General features: G+C 37.6%; 1 protein-coding gene across 17 annotated transcripts in view; it reads right to left on the minus strand.

Annotated features, from left to right (window-relative positions):
• PARD3 (par-3 family cell polarity regulator) overlaps positions 1-20,175 on the minus strand; it is a 624,264-nt gene that overhangs the window by 223,009 nt on the left and 381,080 nt on the right. For all 17 annotated transcript variants that reach the window (XM_058532758.1, XM_058532762.1, XM_058532761.1 and 14 more), the window contains 2 exons: positions 9,463-9,651; positions 7,992-8,162 (listed from right to left, as the gene is read on the minus strand). In XM_058532758.1, the coding sequence (XP_058388741.1) occupies positions 7,992-8,162; positions 9,463-9,651 (360 nt within the window). The remainder of the gene's footprint in view (positions 1-7,991; positions 8,163-9,462; positions 9,652-20,175) is intronic.

A 20,175-nucleotide genomic window follows, 5' to 3' on the forward strand; every position in this document is an offset into this window, starting at 1 on the left:
AAGAGGCGTATTTCATAAACATATACAATCTACTACATAAGCCAAGAATACAGGACAATCTCTATCACCATAAATGAAAATAGTATGTGGCATTCTTTAAAACAGCTGTGCCTTATTAGTCATAGTCTTAATAAAAATAATAAGAATAAGGAACCTATGTTAGTAAGGCCTTGAAACAAACCCACTTCAAGGAGGAACAAAGCACACTTAACTACAATCCTCCAATGTGGGCTCTGGGATTAACCCCATGGACAAGTATCTTGTGACGCCTTGGTGCTGGCTTGCAGTCAGAGGCACAGAGGGCTGAGGGGTTGGGGGTCAGGGGAGGTGGGGGGACAGTACAACACAGCAAAGTGGGAGAGAAGACAGCACATTCCAAACAGATGAAACCACAACTGTGGTGGTGCCTGCATCTGAACAAATTATTATTTCTGTTAGAAGCTATCATCTGTTTAATATAAATGAGATATTTAATGAAGCTCCGAACTGTAGACTTATCTCTCCCAGTTTGATAAGCATTGGAGAGATTTAATGCATTGAAGGGTCAACACAATTACAATTGGAGGCCCGTCAAACTGCAGGAGAATAATAAACTTGCAGTGCTGGTGAATTAGACTCACTAAGGTTTAAATTGTGAAATGAGGATTTGTTTTATGAGTTTTTTTTAAATTGTAGATTACAACTGACAGCTTTACTGAAAAGTAAATTAAATATTCAAGGTCTCTGATGTAAAAAAATAAAAGAACATTTTCTGAAAGAATACTATCCTAAATGCCAAGGTACTCTGGGGAGGAAAAAAACAGAAACAAGCAACATGAAGACCCTATACCTTTAAGAACAAATATGTCTGAATTTTTCAGATGAGCACATACATTAAAGAAATAGAATACTCGCTATTCAAGTCTCTATACACAAGACCTGCTTCCTATACAATAATTCATTTTATCATAAGACAGATAACATATCCTCAAGTTTGCTTAACAAACATATTTAATTGAACCATATAACTCTGCAATTTCCTAGACGATAAAATCTTTATAAAACTCCTTCAAGAAAAAAATCCCTAAATATCCCAAGAGGCTATTTTAGAATTTTATGAAGTCAAATAAAAATTCCATTTGACAAATAGCACATGCAGGCTTTCTAGAGGAAAACAATAAGATGCCTGTTTAGAAAGAACCTCGCACTGGAGCGTTTTCCTGGGAAAGAGTCTACACCTCCCCTACCTCCTAACCACGTCTAATTTGCATCTCAAAAGACAGATTTAAACGAAGACATCAATAGCCTACTACATAAATATTTAACAGAAGACATAATGCTTTTTAATTTCTTTTAAAAAAATCTGATTGGGGTACACAGTTTTGTTTTAAATCTTTTGATGATTTTTTTTGTTGCAAGAAAACGAGTTTAAGAAAGAGAAATGTGTCCGAGTGGCGCTGCAGCAGCCGAGAGGAAGAGAGGCAGAGCAGGGCGGTTCTGGAGCAGCCAAGCCTTTCTGCGACTGGCTGCTCCCAGGCCGGTCCAGTCCCCTGAGATAAACCCTATCAAAATGATGCTTCATTAGAAGAAGAAACCAAAGTAAAAGAACTGTAATTTTCACTTTGTTGTTTGTTGTCTGAAGTGCAAAAATGCTCATCAATCCAAATTCAGTCAGTCCTGGGGAGGTGGTTTGTGCTGACCCCCTCAGCTCCATCTCTAGGAAAATAGGAAAGCCTTTCCACTTATTCAAGAAAAAATAGCTCTGGGTTGCAGCAAGTAACTCATATTGGTAGCAGTGTAAAGCCATGTAGTCTTTTCCTAAAGTAATGTGGAAATGTTTCTCACAGGTCAAAAAATCTCTCATACTCTTTGACCAGGACATTTACTTCACTTTGTGGTCATTATCCTAAGGAAATAATAAGCTAAGTGAATAATACATATTTATGGGAATCAATATTTGTCATAACTTTATTTACAAATGTATAAAAATTGGGAATTACCTCAATATCTAAAAACAATGTCAATATAGTATGCTCTTAAAAAAGATATTCAAATGACCATATATTGCTTTTACAACCAGAAAATAATAAATACTATTTAATAACAAAAAACTGGGTATTTTCCAATGAATATGCTTTTCATTATAAACTTGGCCTACTCTTCTTTTCTTAGGAAAAGTTAAAACCTTGGTTTCTTTAAAAAAAAAACCTCACAATTTCTGTGAGGTTTAGTAAAATCTCATGTTGTTACAAGTATGCACTAGTGGCTCAAATGATGTCTTTCACATAAAGAAAATGTATCCCACCATCTCTATTATAAACATTGAAAAGTTGGCAGAGATGTGGCCCTAATTCCCTTTAGCAAACTTAAAACTGGGTCCTAGTTAGTAACTGGCATGATCTCATTATTTGATATTTCAGTCTTTATGGAATTAGTCTATTTTAGCCCCAATGCCTGGCACAGAGCAGGCACTGGGTGAATAATTGGATGAAAAAATTCATTTCTAAGTGAATGATTCAGATTTTCCTTAAAATGGTTTCGAGAACTTACACATACTAGGCCATGTGAAAGAAGGCCTTGAAAGCCGAGGGCACAGCATAATGTTGAAATTAAAAGAAATTTGACCTAGATTACAATTACATATTGTATAATCCAAAGAACAGGTCAACACAAAGCAATAAATAAAAGACAGAGTTTAGCTTTGGAGAAGAGTGGCTGGAGTTTTAGGGTCCAGTTTCAGGTTCTGCTTGCACGCAGTACCACATTTAATTTCCTTCACATCCCCATGCGAGCGACAGCAAGGATCAGAGAGGTGAAGTCAGCTCCCCGAGTCATTCTGCCTGCATGTGGCAGACCCGAAATGTAACTTACTCTGTCTGATGCCAAAGCCCATGCTTTTATTGTATGCTACGTCCCAACACAACCAGAATTTAAATTGCCCAAACAACACAGTCACAGTCAATTAGACCCACTCGCATGCATAAAGAGGAATGGACACCTCGCTTCTAAATTCCTTTGCCACTACCTTGGCCTTGCAGCCATTAAGCAAATCATTTGACTTCTGTGCATTTATTTCTTAATACATGAAATGAAGAGAATCATAAGTGATACCTTAGGCCCCTTCCTACTCTAAGATAGCCTTCTAATTCTAAAAGGATTAAACCTAGAGAGAGAATTCATTTTAAAGTAGTCCTGATGACTAAATCTTTGACCCCTTCCTATGGGGCCCAAGCCAAAAGCTCACCTTTTGTCACATTTTCCATTGCTACTAAGACAAGGCTTTATAGGAAGTCACGTCTACATAGACGTGTTGAACAACGGAACGACTGGAAGCTATGTGAAATTACAGTAATTTCTACAAATATTAATTTTTTTAGAATATTTAAAATCAGCATAATTCTCATATATAGGATATTTTCAATACTCCAGGAATGATGTCAGCTGTTTACCCCCATTTCCCTCCACTCTACTTCAAAGTCCTCCACAAACTCTTCCTTTGTGGTAAGTGATACCCATGTTTCTGCCTCTTGCTTTATGTATTCTTTCCAATGGAAAAGAATGCTAGGACTTAAGGAATTTTTCTCCAAAACGGTTAATCCATCTTTCAGGAGCACAACACAAGGGGATGCCATTTCTTTCTCTCTTTCCTTTGTTTTTTAAAGAAACAATTACTGCTTATGAAATGTTTTTAAATGTACTTAAGGGCATTAGAGCTAAAGAAAGCTAAGGAAATTCAAAATCATGGCCAAAAAAAATTCATTTTGTTACCTTGTCTGATGATTTCCTTAGAACTTTAGTCTCCAATAGTAACTAAATTATTTTTTCCTTCTAAAAATGCCAGACTCTCCAGGATTACCTCCCTCGTCGTTCAGTCCACGTTTGAGCGACAGGCCCTAGGTTAGAGGCCAGGGAGGGTGAGAGACAGGAACACGGCAGGTGGACGAGGTCCCAGCCATCTCAGAATTTACAGTTCCCACGAAAGAAAACCAAAGAGGAAAGCATGACAGTGAGAGAGTGCTGAGCGAAGGTAAGTGCATGGGACTATGGAAACACTTTAGAGAGAGAAACTAAAATGTAAAGGCTGTCTGTGCTAGGACAAGGGGCAGAACGGACTCGTGTGGGAAACCTGGAGACGACTGAGAGCATCATGCATCTGAGAAGTCGTAGGCAGAGCAGAGTAGCTAGAGCAGAGACTGCACAGGGACAGGCTGGAGGGGCAGAGATGCCAGTTCTTGCACGTCCTAGTGCGCCATGTGATGGAGACTGGCGTCTATCCTGGACAGGATGGAAGGCCCCTAAGGGATTTCAGCAGGGAGTGACACGATCAATTTGTTTTGTAGAAATATCTGCCTCACTGCAGGGTAGAGAATGGATTGAGAGAGAAATCCTGATTGCAGAGAAATCCTTCAAGGAGCCGCAGCAGTGAGCCTGGTGAGATGACGCGGCCTGAAATCAGACAACGACAGAGGGGATGGACAAAAGTGGGTTGAGAAGGGAGAGATTCTGGAAGCAGAAGCTACAGGGATAGTAAAGGCATTTGAGAGGCCAAGAGTGATCCCAGAGCTCCTGCTTCTACAACAAAGGAATGGTGGTGCCACTCACAGGGAGAAGCGGGAATGAGGGTGGGTGAAGCGGCTCAAGGAGGAACTGGTTTTGGAGGAAAAAGCATAAATAAAGTTTTGGGCACCTTGTGAACTAGATGCCTGAGAGCCATGGCAGTGGATATTTCCACGGGCAGTTGCATAGAAGGATCTGGAACTAGAACAGAGTTCTGAGCTGGAAACAGACTTACGGGATTCATCATTACATAGGCGGCATCTGAAGACCAGGGAATGAAGTCATCTAGGGTGCTGCCCGAGTCAGAGGCAACAGCCCAGGAAGAGCCTTGAGAAACACTAACAATAAAAGAACAGGCAGAAAAGAGGCACCTTAGGGGAGAGAGAAGAGCCAGGGTGAAGTAGGAGAAAAATGGAGAGAGAAAAATGGTGAGAAATGATTCAAGAATGAGGTGGTGTTCAAAGATTTCTGCAAGGTGAAGCAAAACAGACTGAGAAATGTCTTCCAGAGGATGTCTCGAATGTGCTGTACAGGAATAAATACCAGTGAAACGTAGGGCAAGAGGATACATAGCATGGAGAGTTGATAAGTAATTTCTAAAACAAAATGTTAATATACAGCACTTACCACAAATAAGGGCAAGGAAAGATGTGAAAAAGTACCAAAGATTTTGTTTTGCAAATTCTCATCTTCTCTAGCTTAAAATTAAGTATGCAAACCCTTGATTTAAAGATGAGTTACTAAAATATAGTTTTGTGATACTGTCCAAGACTGGACTACACAGCTGACTAACAGACCCAGAAGGAGAGAAGTCAAGCACATTATTTTGGCTTGAGGTTCATTCGTGACAAGATGCCCTCTGCTTATGTCAATATTTACTGTAACATAATTTACACACACCCTTCCCGTAATTCAGGGAGATGTTCTTGCAAAGGTAATATATAAAATAAAGTACAACAGCAGCACAATCACGTCTCATGCCTTATGGGAAGCTGCACTGAGCTCTTCCGTCTTCATATAAGTCTTTAGTTAAACCCTGTCAGTACAAAAGGCTTCTCACTAGTATTACAAAGAAAGCACAGCGCTCGAGATCAGATTGTTTTGATGTAATCGTTTTATAAGCTTCCTCTATCCTAAGAAATAGTAATAACCAGCAATGTATGAAAATGATACCATAAGGAATCTTGAATATTAAAGTCTATTACTGTCTACTGCAGCTGTTCCCCTACTTAAATCATTTTCATTCACATAAATTCATATGCAGAAGTGAATGAGACACAGAGATATTTCAGTGGGATTCCAATTTCATGTCTTTTACGGGACAACCGGGAACAGACCAGTGCTTTTATCAAAACGTTTTCTGGCTGGTACAGGTTTGCTTCGCTACTGTTTGAGGAACAAGAGGGAATAAGCTGAATCAGATGAAAGCACATTTGGATTCAGGATGCTGATCTTCAGTACATTTCTTACATTTTAAGTCCCCCTGTAACACTCAATGCTTTCCTCTGAAGAAAACTTGAAGGTGTTACAAATTTTAGTTTATTTCTAAAGAGACTAAGAGTATGATATATTGTCCAGTAGAATGTAAGTTCTACGAGGGAAAGAACCCCATCTGTTTTATGCACCACCGTATCCCCGGGATCTAACATATTTTCTGAACATAGTGGATGCTCAGTAACAATCTGTCGAATGAATACTGTCCCAGGGGACGTGAAATTATTCACTTTCAGAAAAAGACCCAATAAAGACTAATGTGTCTTGTAAACTTACTGTTGAGAATTTTTTATTGTAGGACTTTGCAGAACTTGCATTAAAAGATCAGTTACTGATTTGGCAACCAATAAAAACTATTATTCAAGAAAACCAATCTAGTAGCCTGCTCTGAGGGATCAGCATTTACATTTTCCTTATACAAGTCAATGTTTGTGTGTCCCACTCTCTTCCACTCTGAGATTTTTAGTTATAGTTACATTGTTCTCTTGTTGTTGTGGAAATTAATTTGTTAATTATTGCTAACTCATTCTCCATTTGGAAAATAAAAACAATATTAAAAAAAACAATGGTCAATAACCTTTCAAAAACTAATCACCTCTAGATCAACTACCCACTGAGGTCAAGAGTACATTTTTGTTGCAAAATCTGATTGTATTATAGGATTGGATGAATTATCATCACAATCTGAAAAGCTTGCTTTATATCTTTATTAAATATAGATTTTAAAATTAAGAAAAACACAATTTAGATACAATTTTAAGTTTGTATGATTTGCTAGTAATTTTCTCCCAGTTGATTTAAAAATGTGGGGATGTGAGCATCAATAAAACCAAAAGCAACAAACCTTACACTTGCAAGAAGCTTTGCTCTGTAAATTATCAAGTCCCACCTACTTTCTATAGATGGCACATAATTTATAACAGATCCATAAAATTTGGTTTTCTCCAGGTTCCAATATTAATTATCAAATATATATATAATTTCTTTTAGGGGGCCAGCCCCATGGCCTAGTGGTTAAGTTTAGCGCTCTCCTCTTCAGCGGCCCAGGTTCAGTTCCCAGGCAGGGACCTACACCACTACTCAGCAACCATGCTGTGGCGGCAACTCACATAAAAAGTAGAGGAAGATGAGGACAGACGTTAGCTCAGGGCAAATCTTCCTCAAGCAAAAAGAGGAAGATTGGCAACGGATGTTAGCTCAGAAAAAAAAAAACATATATATATATATATATATATATATATAATTTCCTTTAGATTTTCAAATGCCATGCTATACAAGAAAGTATGTTTCCACTTAATACGCTTTTACTTATTTGGGAAAATAGATGATTATACCCTCAGGAGAGGACACCCTGCCTACTCACTCCTAATTACCTATTGCAGTGTATATGTAGACCCACTATGCACTACACAATAGACACCACTGAGAAAGTAGGCACTCAAGGGAAAAACTCTACCCCAGTGAAGGACAAAGGGAGATGGGTGATGGAGGGATGCTTACACTTGTGACAATGCCACAGGAGAAACAGACTCTCCCGTTAGGGACTTTGTAAGAGGATCCCGTTTTAAATAAAGAAACGAACAAGCAATTGTTTCATTGTTTCTCCCTCCCAGGTACAACCCCGCTGAATAGAAGAGAAACTGTTGGCTCTGGGCAGGAAAATGTGGCCTTGTTTTCAAGAAGAGATCCCAGCTAAAGGTGCCTTTAAGATGCCAGTGTTATCTGCTGGGTTGGCAACAGAAATACTAATGCACACTCAGGAATATTTTGACCACAGAATTAAGAAAATAAATCACAATCCACTGACAACACAATAAAACTCTAGCAAGCAAAGATAATTTATAGTCTTTTGAGGTAAAGTCCCAGGGCCTGCATTCTCTGTTCAATGTTAGGACAGAAACTTAGTCTTATTACAATTTCAAATGCTAGCGTCTTTTGTCTTTTTATTTTGTATTCTTTACCTCATTGCACTTGCTGATTCGCCTTGCGACAATAAGCTGGATCATTCCTCGCTTGTTCCCTTCGGTGGACATAGACCTTCTGAGGGTTTCCATGGCGTCTTGGTTCGTCTTGCCCAACAGGGATTCGCCATTCACTGCTATCAGTTGATCATTCACCCGAAGCCTTCCATCCTGGGAAGAAAGCAGGTAAAAATAAGTGCTATTAAATAATCTGTTATAAAAGAAATTGCTTTTCCTTTTGTTAAAAAAATAAAGACAGCAACCAAAAAAAAAAACAGCTTTAATCCTAACGGATTATGCCCAATTGAGCACCAGCATAATAATGTCTAAGCAGTCATTGCAGCCTGTGTCTATTTCAATCATTTATACGTTTGTAAATCAAGTCATTATCATAATCTGTTTACCAAAATAGCATACTAATTCAAAGGACACAAAGTGATTACTTTCTTGCTTCCAGAGACACCCATAGAGGTTATTTACAACCCAAGACATGCAGAAGCTCAAGGCTATTAGACAAGTGCAGAGAAGTGCCCCCTTAACCAACAGCCAGGAAATGTTCTCTAGACTGGGAAATAGGATAATTGACCCACAGGCAGGAGAGGGGAGGGGAGAAGATTAACCTTTACTGTGTGGCAGCTCTGTGCCAGAACCCAAGCTCAGTCTTTGCATAGATTATCTTCATTGAGCCAGAATGACTGTGGGTTGTAAATTCTGAGACAAAACATGGGGAGCTGAAGCTACAGATTCCACCCCAAAACGAGAAATGACAGAGATTTCTGCTAGTTGTTTGATCACGGATGAGGTGTTTGAGAAAACATTTGTTAAATGTTATAGGGTACCAGAATATGCTGCCCCAAAATATGCCACACTGGCACAGGATTTTGAGCTGAAGGCAACTGAGAAATGGCAGACACGGAGGAGCTCGCTGTCCTCTTCCTGGCTAAACGCAAGGCATGAACTTCTCTTTTATGGAAGTGTCCCCTCTCCTCTCCCAAACCAGGAAGGGGAGCCCCTCATCACCAGAGGCAGAGATGGCACTAAGATTAGTCTGCACAAACAAACCTTACGAAACCAACTTTATCTGCCATTAGTTTCCTCCATATATTTACCTTCCCACACTTTACCTCCCCCAGCCCAGATGCCTTGTCCTTGTCTAATCCCTGCACAATTCCTCGCCCTCTGCTAAACGGTATATAAGCTTCCAAGTCTAACCACGTCTTTAGGTTTTCACATCTTTTCTGTGGAGCCCCCTTATGCGTAAAATTAAAAATATTAACATCAATAAAATTTGTAAACTTTTTCTCCTGTTAATCTGTCTTTTGTCAGTTTAATTCACAGGCTGCAGAAACAGAATCTAAGAGGGTCAAGTTTTTCCTCCCTTACAGTGTATACGTTTTCAAAATAGGAATAAGATTGGAATTCAATATTTTTGCTACTGGGCATAAGACTGATAAAGCTGACATTTGCTTACTTTAGAGGCTGCTCCTCCATTAATAATGGACTTGACAAAGATTCCCAGATCCGCGTGGTTCTCTTTTGACCGGTTACCTTTGACACTGACACCGAGACCGGCTGATCCTGAATCATTAAGTGGAACTTCAAATGTCAGAAATTCCCTGGTGCCATCAGGTGTGAGAACAATATCCTCGTCTTCTGCTTTCTAATAGGAAACAAAATTGCATAGCAGATTATATTCCAATGTTTCTTTCTCAGTTATTTTCAAGACTGCTAATGAGCACTTCTTTCATCAGAACAGGCACAGCATTTCCACCAAAGTTCCATGAAAAGATCCATGATAACAGGGCATCTGCACCCCTCCAGATGATTCCTGGAACCAGCTGTAATATGTTTATGCAGCACTTGTTTCAATATTGAAACAAAACCAAACCAGATTCTGAGAAATATAGGAGAAAACCGCAGCAGAAGGACTGAAGATACATAAACTCCTAGAGTTTTAGATTTTCTTTTTTTTTGGTCTGTTTATACATTCTAAACCACAGGAGAAAAACAGTAACAGCAGGAATCAAAATAAATAAATATAACTCATTTATCTTTTTTTTTATTAGGAATTTCCACTGTTATTAATAGCTTAGTGTTCACTAATGCTGTATCACTTTATTCACAAACAACAACATATCTTGATGATACACAGTCAGCAGAAAAAGGTATTCATTTTCAGAGAGCCACTAGAGAGTTTTAACCTTCAGCGCCTGTGAGAAAAAGTGGAGACGATCAACAACAGAGAAAAACTTTCAACCACACTGTACCATAGAGAATACAGCTGGTGACTATTACTCAAGCAATATTGTTTAATTAATTAGTTGCATAGGCAAGCTTTGATTTCATAATTGCAGTCATCAAGTGCATAAGAAGTGCATCAGAACACAACACATTTAAGATACACAAACTCTTGCCCATCTTCCTTAAAACAGCGAGGAAGAAACGAAAGCTTCAAGTAAAACCTGATGAAATGCAGGGGGATGACATATTCTGTCAGTAAAAACGCTGTACGCCAGAGGAAGCAGTCTGCCCTCTGAGCTCCTTTTCAGGAGTGCCACCCACGGCCAAGCCTTCACCACCCAGATCTATCTCTACACCAGTCAGCTCCAAATAGGCAAGGCCAGAATTCTATTTCAAACTCAGTATGTCCAACCAGACGATGGACATGTGGCACAAGCCACACGGATCACAACAAAATGCCTCATCTGGTCCTGCAACCTCTTCCTCCTCCTCTTTTCTCAAGTTTGAAATATTTTTCCAGCATCCACCTAGTCACTCAAGCTGGAATCACCCAATTGTAATGGAAGAACGGTTAAACATATAATGGCATATCATTAGGCTGGATTACAGCGCATCCTTTAAAGATCGTGCTTTTTAAGAATTTCCATTACACACATGCACGTGTGTACTGCAGAGGCTACTGCAGAGCAACGGAAACGTGGGTAGACTTCAATTTCTTTTCTTTGTATCTCAACACATTTTTAAAATTTTCTAATAACCATCAAAATTAACATAACAATGATAAAATAATTTTAAAAGGAAGGTGGGGATTTAACATGCAATCTCAGCTATCTCACTCAATTAGGTGAAATAATTTTTGGAAGTACAGCATTTATCAGTAAGAGATTATTTTTTTAGATTATAATACAAGAGATACGCTATTTTTAAATCTCCAAATCCATAATAATGTGATTTGTAAAGTGATCTTTCTAATTTACTCATATTCTATATTAATATCTTAGGGTAAGACGTTCTTTGTGCCACCGCAAAGGGCAGCCTCATAGTTATGAGGACAACGCGCGTTTCAAAAAAATAAACTCACTAACTTGTTAAAAACAGGAAAACTACATAATAAAGAAAACAAAATAAGAACAACTTGTAAAGATACAGGGCAACAGCTGTGTGAACCATACAAACTAAACACATTTCAGTATCAAAGTTAAAATAAAGCCTAAACCTGTTCATTATGAAAACTTTCTTATATTTAAAATATTCCCAGAGAATAAGTATAGCTCATATAAAACCAATGTATTGAGGAGAAATAAACATCAAATACTCATATCAAAATATTGATATCACATCACATATTCATTATGCAAAAGTAACTTTATATTCCTGTTTTGCTCTATAAACCTTTATTTTTATCCACATGGTTCAACATCATTACAGAATACTACATAACGACTTTGTGTGCGTGAACACAGCTACCTCCATAAAATCTGTTATAAAAACATAACGTACAGCTAAAGTTTGTATCTGAAATACAAAATAGGATCAAAACACACCACAGTCCCCTTCTACCTTAAATTCAGAAGTAACTGAAAGATGAAACTTACTCTAGAATCAGTATTTATATTCCTGAGAAGGCTGCATTTGAAAAGACATGGGCACCCAAGATTAGTCCTCTGCTGAGCACACGTATGTCTGAACATTCAGTACATTCATTTGCCTCAAATCTGGAAAGTTCTTAATTGTCACTTACTGATTCAGATCTTCAGTTTGGCTTTTTAATGTTTACTGATTCTGACATTTCCATAACATTTTACCACGGCTTAAAATTCTCATTTTTCTCTACTTGAAAAACCAAGATACGGAGCTGACTGAATATATGAAGAAAAATTTTAATCAAGTTGGAATCATCTCCTGACACGCCCTACTCTGAACTTGTCTTAAAGGAGACTATATTCTCCATGGGAAAGTTTCATTTATTATGAAAACTGCAGGATGAGAATAATGTTCTTTTTCAGCTTTCTTATCAAGTCTCAAGTCATTATTATCATTAAAAACATTTAAGTGAGAGATTGTACTTTTCCTTTGATATTTCATTATTAATCCATTTGGCTCTTGACATAAGACTGAAATTAATGCCAGCTTTTAGAACTTAATTCTCTGGCAGCAAAACGTTAAAAAAATTTTTTGCTCTTCAAAAACCATTTTAAACGCTACATTATAGAGAACTTTTACGAAGTCCTACTAGTGTGGGGTTTTCTTCATTCTGATACAAAAGAGAAGCCAATTTGCTATCATCTTGATTGTTATTCCATCCAGATTCTATACCTTATCAACCATTTCTTGAGTAAATTTTCTTTAATTTGCTCCTCAAGCCACTTGCACGTGATCACGTCACTCAAGAACATGTCAGACCCCTCGTGAACATGCAGTGTATGTACACCCCAAGTGCTTTTTCCATCAACGCGACCTGTCACTTCTTCTTTGCCCATTACTCCATTGGCATTTCTGCCTTTTAATGCACGGAAAACTGGGCAATTTCGCTTAGCACATTAGAAGCAGGAGACCTGCTGAATAGGCAGCACGGAAGCCATTTACTTCCCCTATCCTCAGAGCAGCAGCAAAGACGCACTCACATCTGCTGCGAGACAGAAAAACAGCCACAAGCGACCAGCACCAAGGCCCAGTTTTCCCTCTTCCCCAACAACAGTCCCAACAGCCGTGAGGACACAGCATAGGCCGCTCCGAGGCTGCAGTTAATCTGCAAAATGGGTAGATGTATAAGAGGGGAAATAAAAGTTGATTATATCAAGCAGCAGAAAAATAATCACGAGAAGAGTAATCTCTGAGTCTTAATATACAAAAATTTTGACAAGTGCACAAAATATTGTGGAGAGGCAAAAAAAAAAATGCTATGTATACATATCATACGAGGCCGTAAAATTATAGACGTGAGTCCAATAGCTGATTTGGAGCTCTGCAAAGAAACAAATGACACAGCACATATTTTATCACTTGTGAAATAATAAGATGTATATACATCTGATTCCTGCTAATATTTTGATCTTTGGACCCAGTTCCTGACACAGAGTTCCCAAATCCCTTAGAATTTTCTGGGTGATGAGAGCATCTTTTGTTCTAATGAGGTGACTCTTGGTGAGCTCCTGGATAGGGTCTGGTCACCAGGAAGACCACCCCCGTGATCAAAAGCTTGGAACTTTCAGCCCCACTCCCCATCCTCCAGGGAGGGGAAAAAAGCTGGAACTGGATAACTGATCATGCCTACATGATGAAGCCTCCATAAAAGTCCCCAAAGTATGGGGTTTGGAGACTTCCAGGTTGATGAATGCATCAACATGCCGGGAGGCTACCACATCTCAGCTCTACAAGAGCAGTAGCTCCTGAGCTCAAGACCTTCAGACTGAGACCCACCTACTTCTTCATCTGGCTGTTAGTTTTGTATCCTTTCAGACACGCTTTGTAATAAATCCACAACAGTAAGTAAACTGTTTTCCTGGGCTCTGTGAGTTGCTCTAACAAATTATGGAACCTAAAAAGAGGGTAGTGGGAACCTCTAATTTGCAGCCCAGTCAGACAGAAGTTTGGGTAACTTGGGGACCTCTATTTGCAACTGGCGTCTCCAGTGAGGGACAATCCTTAACGTGTGGGGTCTACATCAACTCCAGGGAGTTAGTGTCAGAACTGCTTGTGTGGAAAACTCACACACCTGGTGTCATAAGTGTCGTGGGTGTGAGTAGAGAAATAATGGCAGAGAGGATTTTCCTGCTCATTGCTACACTATAATTAATTGATTTCTCTCTCTCTCTTCTCCAGAGAGTCAATATCTTTATTGCACAAATCTTAATAAATTAATAACCAAAAGATAAACACTCTCAGTAACAAATGGGAAAGGGATGTGAATGAGCAATTCATTCAAGAAAGATGAGTGGACCCAAAAATAAGTAAAAGTTTCAACCAACTTGCAACCAAAGACATGCAATCAACAAAAGTTATCAAATTGCTGGAAAAAGAAAAAGAAAAAAATTATGTTAAGTAATGATACCCAAGATGTAGAAGGTGTGATGAAGTGGGCCCTTTTTTGCACTCCTGATGAAAATATTAAAAAGTACAATATTGATGGAAGCCAATTTGACAATGCTTATCAAAAGCCTCTACATTTTGCTTATTGCTTAACCTAGAAATACTACTTTTAGTAACATATTATAAAAAACTAATTGTGATCATGAACAAAGGTGTAACTGTTAGGAGGTTCACAGCTTTAATTACCACAGCTAACAACTGAAAACAACCTACATGTATGATATTAGTGAGACAGAAAAACATTTATGACGAAGAAATGGGGTTTTATCCTGCGGGCTTTTATAACTTGCAGTACTTCACCCATCAAAAGCCTTGATATCATATTTTTATAATTTGTTTAATGTCTGTCTCCTCTACCAGTGAAAGCTTCATAAGGAAGGGATATATCAACCTTTCCTTCTGCTTGGGATATGACCTTTATTAGCTACATGCTATGTGTCTGGGACACGATATATATTAGCTATATATGTAAAGAGGAAAATCAAGAAAAACTCATCAAAATGGTGGCACTGAAGTCACATAATTGCAGGTGATTTTAATTGTCTTCTCCGGTTGACTGAATTTTCTACTATCAATAGAGTACATTACATTTTGTTACATAAAAATCTCATTGCGCACCATTTCTTTAATTCTTCTTCTTCAAAACCACAGGGTGGAGGAGGAGGGAGGGGAGAACTGTTATAAATGCTGGGCAGGGGCTAGTGCTGGGAGAGGGAAGACTGACATGGAATGAGAACCTTATGATGGCTCTTACAAAACAATTATGCCGTGGTGGCAGACCATCGTATTCTCACACTTATATAGAAGTCAAAGGGAGAATACACTTACTCAACATATAGAGATTAAATAATATGCAGTTATCACAAATAGTAACAACCATTTATGTTTTTAATTAAGAGGAGGATTTTTTAAATAGAAAAGTTATCTGGGTTTATTATTTTGCATAAAAGAATAACTCTCCGGTCATACTCCAAATTTTCTTTAAGTTATATATTTTAATTTATCACATATGTGAGATGAATGTTTATGTATGTTATTTGTGCTATTATTTTAAAGTTAATTATTTTTATTAGCAAAGTTAAAATGTCACATCTGGCTTTACTGTACTTTTTTCTAATTCAAATAGCAGATGTAAAATAAGTGAAATTTAAAGAACTTAAAAATGTTTTGCTTGATAACACAAATACTGAGAAAAAAATGTTTCATACAGTTATTAATCTGTAACAGTAAGCCAGAAAAATCCTTATCCAATCAAAGAAACATGAAAAAACACAAACTGAGGGACATTCTCAAAGTAATTTGCTCTTCAAAACTGAAAAACAAAAATAAACCGAAGAAATGTTCCAGATTAAGGGAGAATAATGAGAGATGGCAAGTAAATCCCATGCATGATCCTAAATTGGAAACTGGACCAGAATTTGATTCTTACATATTCATTCATTCACTCATTTCTACATGCTACAAAGGGACAATCGGTAATAAAACACTTAAATCAATGTTAATTTTCATAATTTTGATAAACATAATGTGGTTACACAAGAAAATGTTCTTGTTCTTAGAATACACACACTAAAATATTTACAGATAAAGGGGAATTATGTCTACAATTTATTCTCAATTCAAAAAAATTATACATTGGGAAGGAAAGGAGGAAAAAAAGGAGGGAGAGGGAGGGGAACATGGAAGAAAATTACATATCAAATGTGGTAAAATATTAACAATTGGGAAAGGTGGGTAAAGTGTATACTGGACTTCTTTGTACTATTTTTGAAACTTTTCTGAAAGTCTGACATTTCAGAATAAAAATTAACATAGTAATTAATCCAGAATAGTTTTGCTCTATCTAAAACAGTTTTTATTTTAAAAATAGACATTACTACCAATATAAGCTTTAAAATAACCTAAGAGTTAAATAGCAATAAAAATATCATATAATAAATTTGAAAGATATAATTTTACCACTATATCACAAAAGAAGGACAATAAAGAATAACCTAAAATATATTTCCCAAAAGAAAACACACCAAACATTAAGAAATCCTTACCTTACCATAGTAATATTAAGCAATTTCAAATGAATTCCGTCAAAATTGATACAGAGGTTCACTATACAAAACCATTGTTATTTTTGTAAGATCATGAAAATAGTATTCTACCCCAATTTTGGACAAAGATTGTTTTAAAATAAGCTTGAATCATTTGAATTCAAACTTATTTCATTGAATTATACATCTCAAAACCAAACTATTAAGATTAACATATGATGAGTGTATGACAGTATAAATCTTCAACAAAAACTTAAATTACAAAGTTTTGTACACTTTCATCTGTGTTCTCTAAAGTATCAAAATTAACATACATTATAGGCCTAAAGACATGTTTCATGATGAGTTCATCCCAAAGAATTTATACAAAGTTTTAGATGTAACGACTCACAATTCACCCCCCATTCACCTTCCCTGTTTGCTCTGTCTGAAGCAACTCCGTTCTTTTTTCCAGCTTTATTGAGATACAATTGACATATAAGATTCTGTCAGTTTAACTGTACATGTATTGATATGATACACATATATTGAAAAATAATTATCATCATAGAGTAGCTAACACCTCCATCATGTCACATAATTACCATAATTTCTTTTTTGTGGTGAGAACATTTAAGATCTACTCTCTTAGCAACTTTCAAGTATATAATACAGTATTATTAATTATAATCGCCATGCTGTATATTAGATCCCCAGAACTTATTAATCTTATAACGGGAAGTTTATACTCTTTGACCAACATCTTCCCTTTCCCCCATCCCTAGGCCCTAGTAACCACCATTCTACTCTTCATTTCTATGAGTTTGGCTTCTTTTAGATTCCACATGTAAGTGATATCATACAATATTTGTCTTTAGCTCATTTCACTTAGCGTAATGCCCTTAAGGTCCATGCATGTTGTTGTAAATGGCAGGATGTCCTTCCTTCTTGTAGCTGAATAACATTACATTGTATATATACATACACCCATCTTATCTATTCATCTCTTGATAGACACTTAGGTTGTTTCCATGTCTTGGTTATTGAGAATACTGCTGCAATGAATACGCGGGTGCAGATATCTCTTCAAGATCCTGATTTCATTTCCTTTGGAAATATACTCAGAAGTGGGATTGCTGGATCACCTAGTAGTTCCGTTTTTAATTTTATGAGGAACTTTCATACTGTTGTCCACAGTGGTGCACCAATTTACATTCCCACCAATAGTGCACAAGGGTTTCCTTTTCTCCACATCCTCACCAACACTTGTCTCTTTGATGATGGTCATTCTAGCAGGTGTGAGGTGATATCTTGTGGTTTTGATCTGCATTTGCATGATGATTAGTGATATTGAGCACTTTTTCATATACCTGTTGGAAATCTGTATGTCTTCTTTGGAAAAATGTCTATTCGGATCCTCTGCCCATGTTTTAATGAGATTAATTTTTTGGCTATCGAGTTGTATGAGTTCTTTATATATTTTGGATATTAACCTCTTAATTTGCAAATATGTTCTCCCACTCCATAGGTTGCCTTTTCATTTTGCAGACTGTTTCTTATACTGTGCAGAAGCTTTTATATTTAATGTAGTCCCACTTGTTTATTTTTGCTTTTGTTGCCCTTGCTTTCGTGTTAAATCCAAAAAAAATCATCGTCAAGACTGATGTCAAGGAGCTTACCTCCTATGTTTTCTTCTAGGAGTTTTATGGTTTCAGGTCTTATATTCAACTCTTTAATCCATTGTTAATTGATTTTTGTGCATGGTGTAAAATAGGGGTCTACTTTCATTCTTTTGCATGTGGCTGTCCAGTTTTCCCAGCAACATTTAGTGAAGAGACTATCCTTTCCCCATTGTATATTCTTTGCTCCTTGTCATAAATTAATTGAGCATATATGTGTGGGTTTATTTCTGGGCTCTCTATTCTGTTCCATTGATCTGTGTGTGTGTTTTTATGCCAATACCGTAATGTTTTGATTACTGCAGCTTTGTAATATAGCTAGAAATCAGGAAGTGTGATGCCTCCAGCCTTGTTGTTCTTAAGACTGCTTTGGCTATTAGGGGTCTTTTGTGGTTCCATGTGAATTTTAGGATTTTTTTCTATTTCTATGAAAAATGATATTGGAATTTTGATAGGGATTGCATTGAACCTATAGATCTCTTTGAGTAATGCAGACATTTTAACAATATTAATTTTTCCAAACCATGAGCACAAGATATCTTTGCATTTATTTGTGTCATCTTCAACTTCTTTCATCAATGTCTTATAGTTTTCAGTGTATATATCTTTCACCTCCTTGGTTAAATTTATTCCTAAGTATTTTATTCTTCTGATGCTATTGCAAATGGGATTGTTTTATTAAATTCTTTGACTGTCTTCTCAATTTACAATGGGGTCAATATGGTAGCACTTACCTGATCTACTGCAACCATTAGTTAAATGAACCTATTACTGATCACGCTTATTGCCTAGCTCATTAAATTTCTAAATCAAAACTATAACTTGCTGAAGTTTGCCTATCAAGATGCCTCCTGATCTTCAGTAAAGTTCCCAAAGACTCCCCACTGTATTCCCACAATTTCTATAGGAAGAACCCACTAACTCTTTTCAGAATGCATTTTGAATTTGTGACATTTAAGCATGTATTATATCTTATCTCTATGGTCTAGTATCATCTCTAAACTATATTATTTTCTAAAGCTCTAGTTTTATCTAATAGCCCCAAATTTGGTTAACATTTATATTCTTACATGGATCTTACTCAAGAGTTCCTGAGGGGCTTACTAAGCTGGTTTGCATTAGTCCTATTTGAAGCCCAAGGAAGAAACTGGCACTTTGGTAAGTCAAGGCCTGAGAGCCAGTAGGTCAATTCCCTACTTTATTGTGATGTTAATTTAATTTAATTAAATTAATTAATTTATTCTCCCCCGCCCCCAAAACCCCAGTAGATAGTTGTATGTCATAGCTGCACATCCTTCTAGTTGCATGTGGGATGCGGCCCCAGCATGGCCAGAGAAGCCGTGCGTCGGTGCGTGCCCTGGATCCGAACCCCGGCCTCCAGTAGCGGAGTGCACACACTTAACCACTAAGCCACCGGGCCGGCCCTGTGATGTTAATTTTATGTGTCAACTTAAAAGGGTGTTTTTGGATGAGATTAATATTTAAATTGGTGAACTCTGACTAAACCAGATTGCCCTCCACAACGTGGGTGTGCCTCATCCAGTCAAAGGCCTGATCAGAACAGCCAGACAGGCCTCCCCGAACAAGGGGAAATTCTCCAGCGGACTGACTTCGGACTTCACCTGCACCATCAGCTCTCCTGGGCCTCTGGCCTGCTGACCTTTGGAGTGGACGTGGAACACGGGCTCTCCTGGCTTGCTACCTGCTGACCTTTGGGTTAGAACTGCATCATCAGTTCTCCTTGGTCTTGACCCTGCTGGGCCACACTGCAGATGTGTACCTGCCAGCCTTCACAATCAAGCAAGCCAATTCCTATGCTAAATCTCTTTCTCTATATGTACACACACACACACATATCCTATTGGTTCTGCTTCTCTGGAGAACCCTGATGAATACACCCATGTATTGTCTTGTCCAACCTGCACATCCACATGAGAGTGCTCTATATCAATTGAATAAACTTTTCAAAGGCAAAGGAGTTTGTTCAGGACACGGAGCAAGTGACCTTGAGCGTCTGCTAAATAATTCAGCTTTTTGTCCAATTTTGAATAGGTAACCTAAAACTAGAGTTTCTAATCTCCCACCCTTATTAATTAATACAACATTTAGAGAACGCACAGGAAACTTACATCTCAGAAATTCAGAAGCCTA

The sequence above is a fragment of the Diceros bicornis genome, chromosome 36, assembly GCF_020826845.1.
Source record: "Diceros bicornis minor isolate mBicDic1 chromosome 36, mDicBic1.mat.cur, whole genome shotgun sequence".
NCBI lineage: Eukaryota > Metazoa > Chordata > Mammalia > Perissodactyla > Rhinocerotidae > Diceros > Diceros bicornis.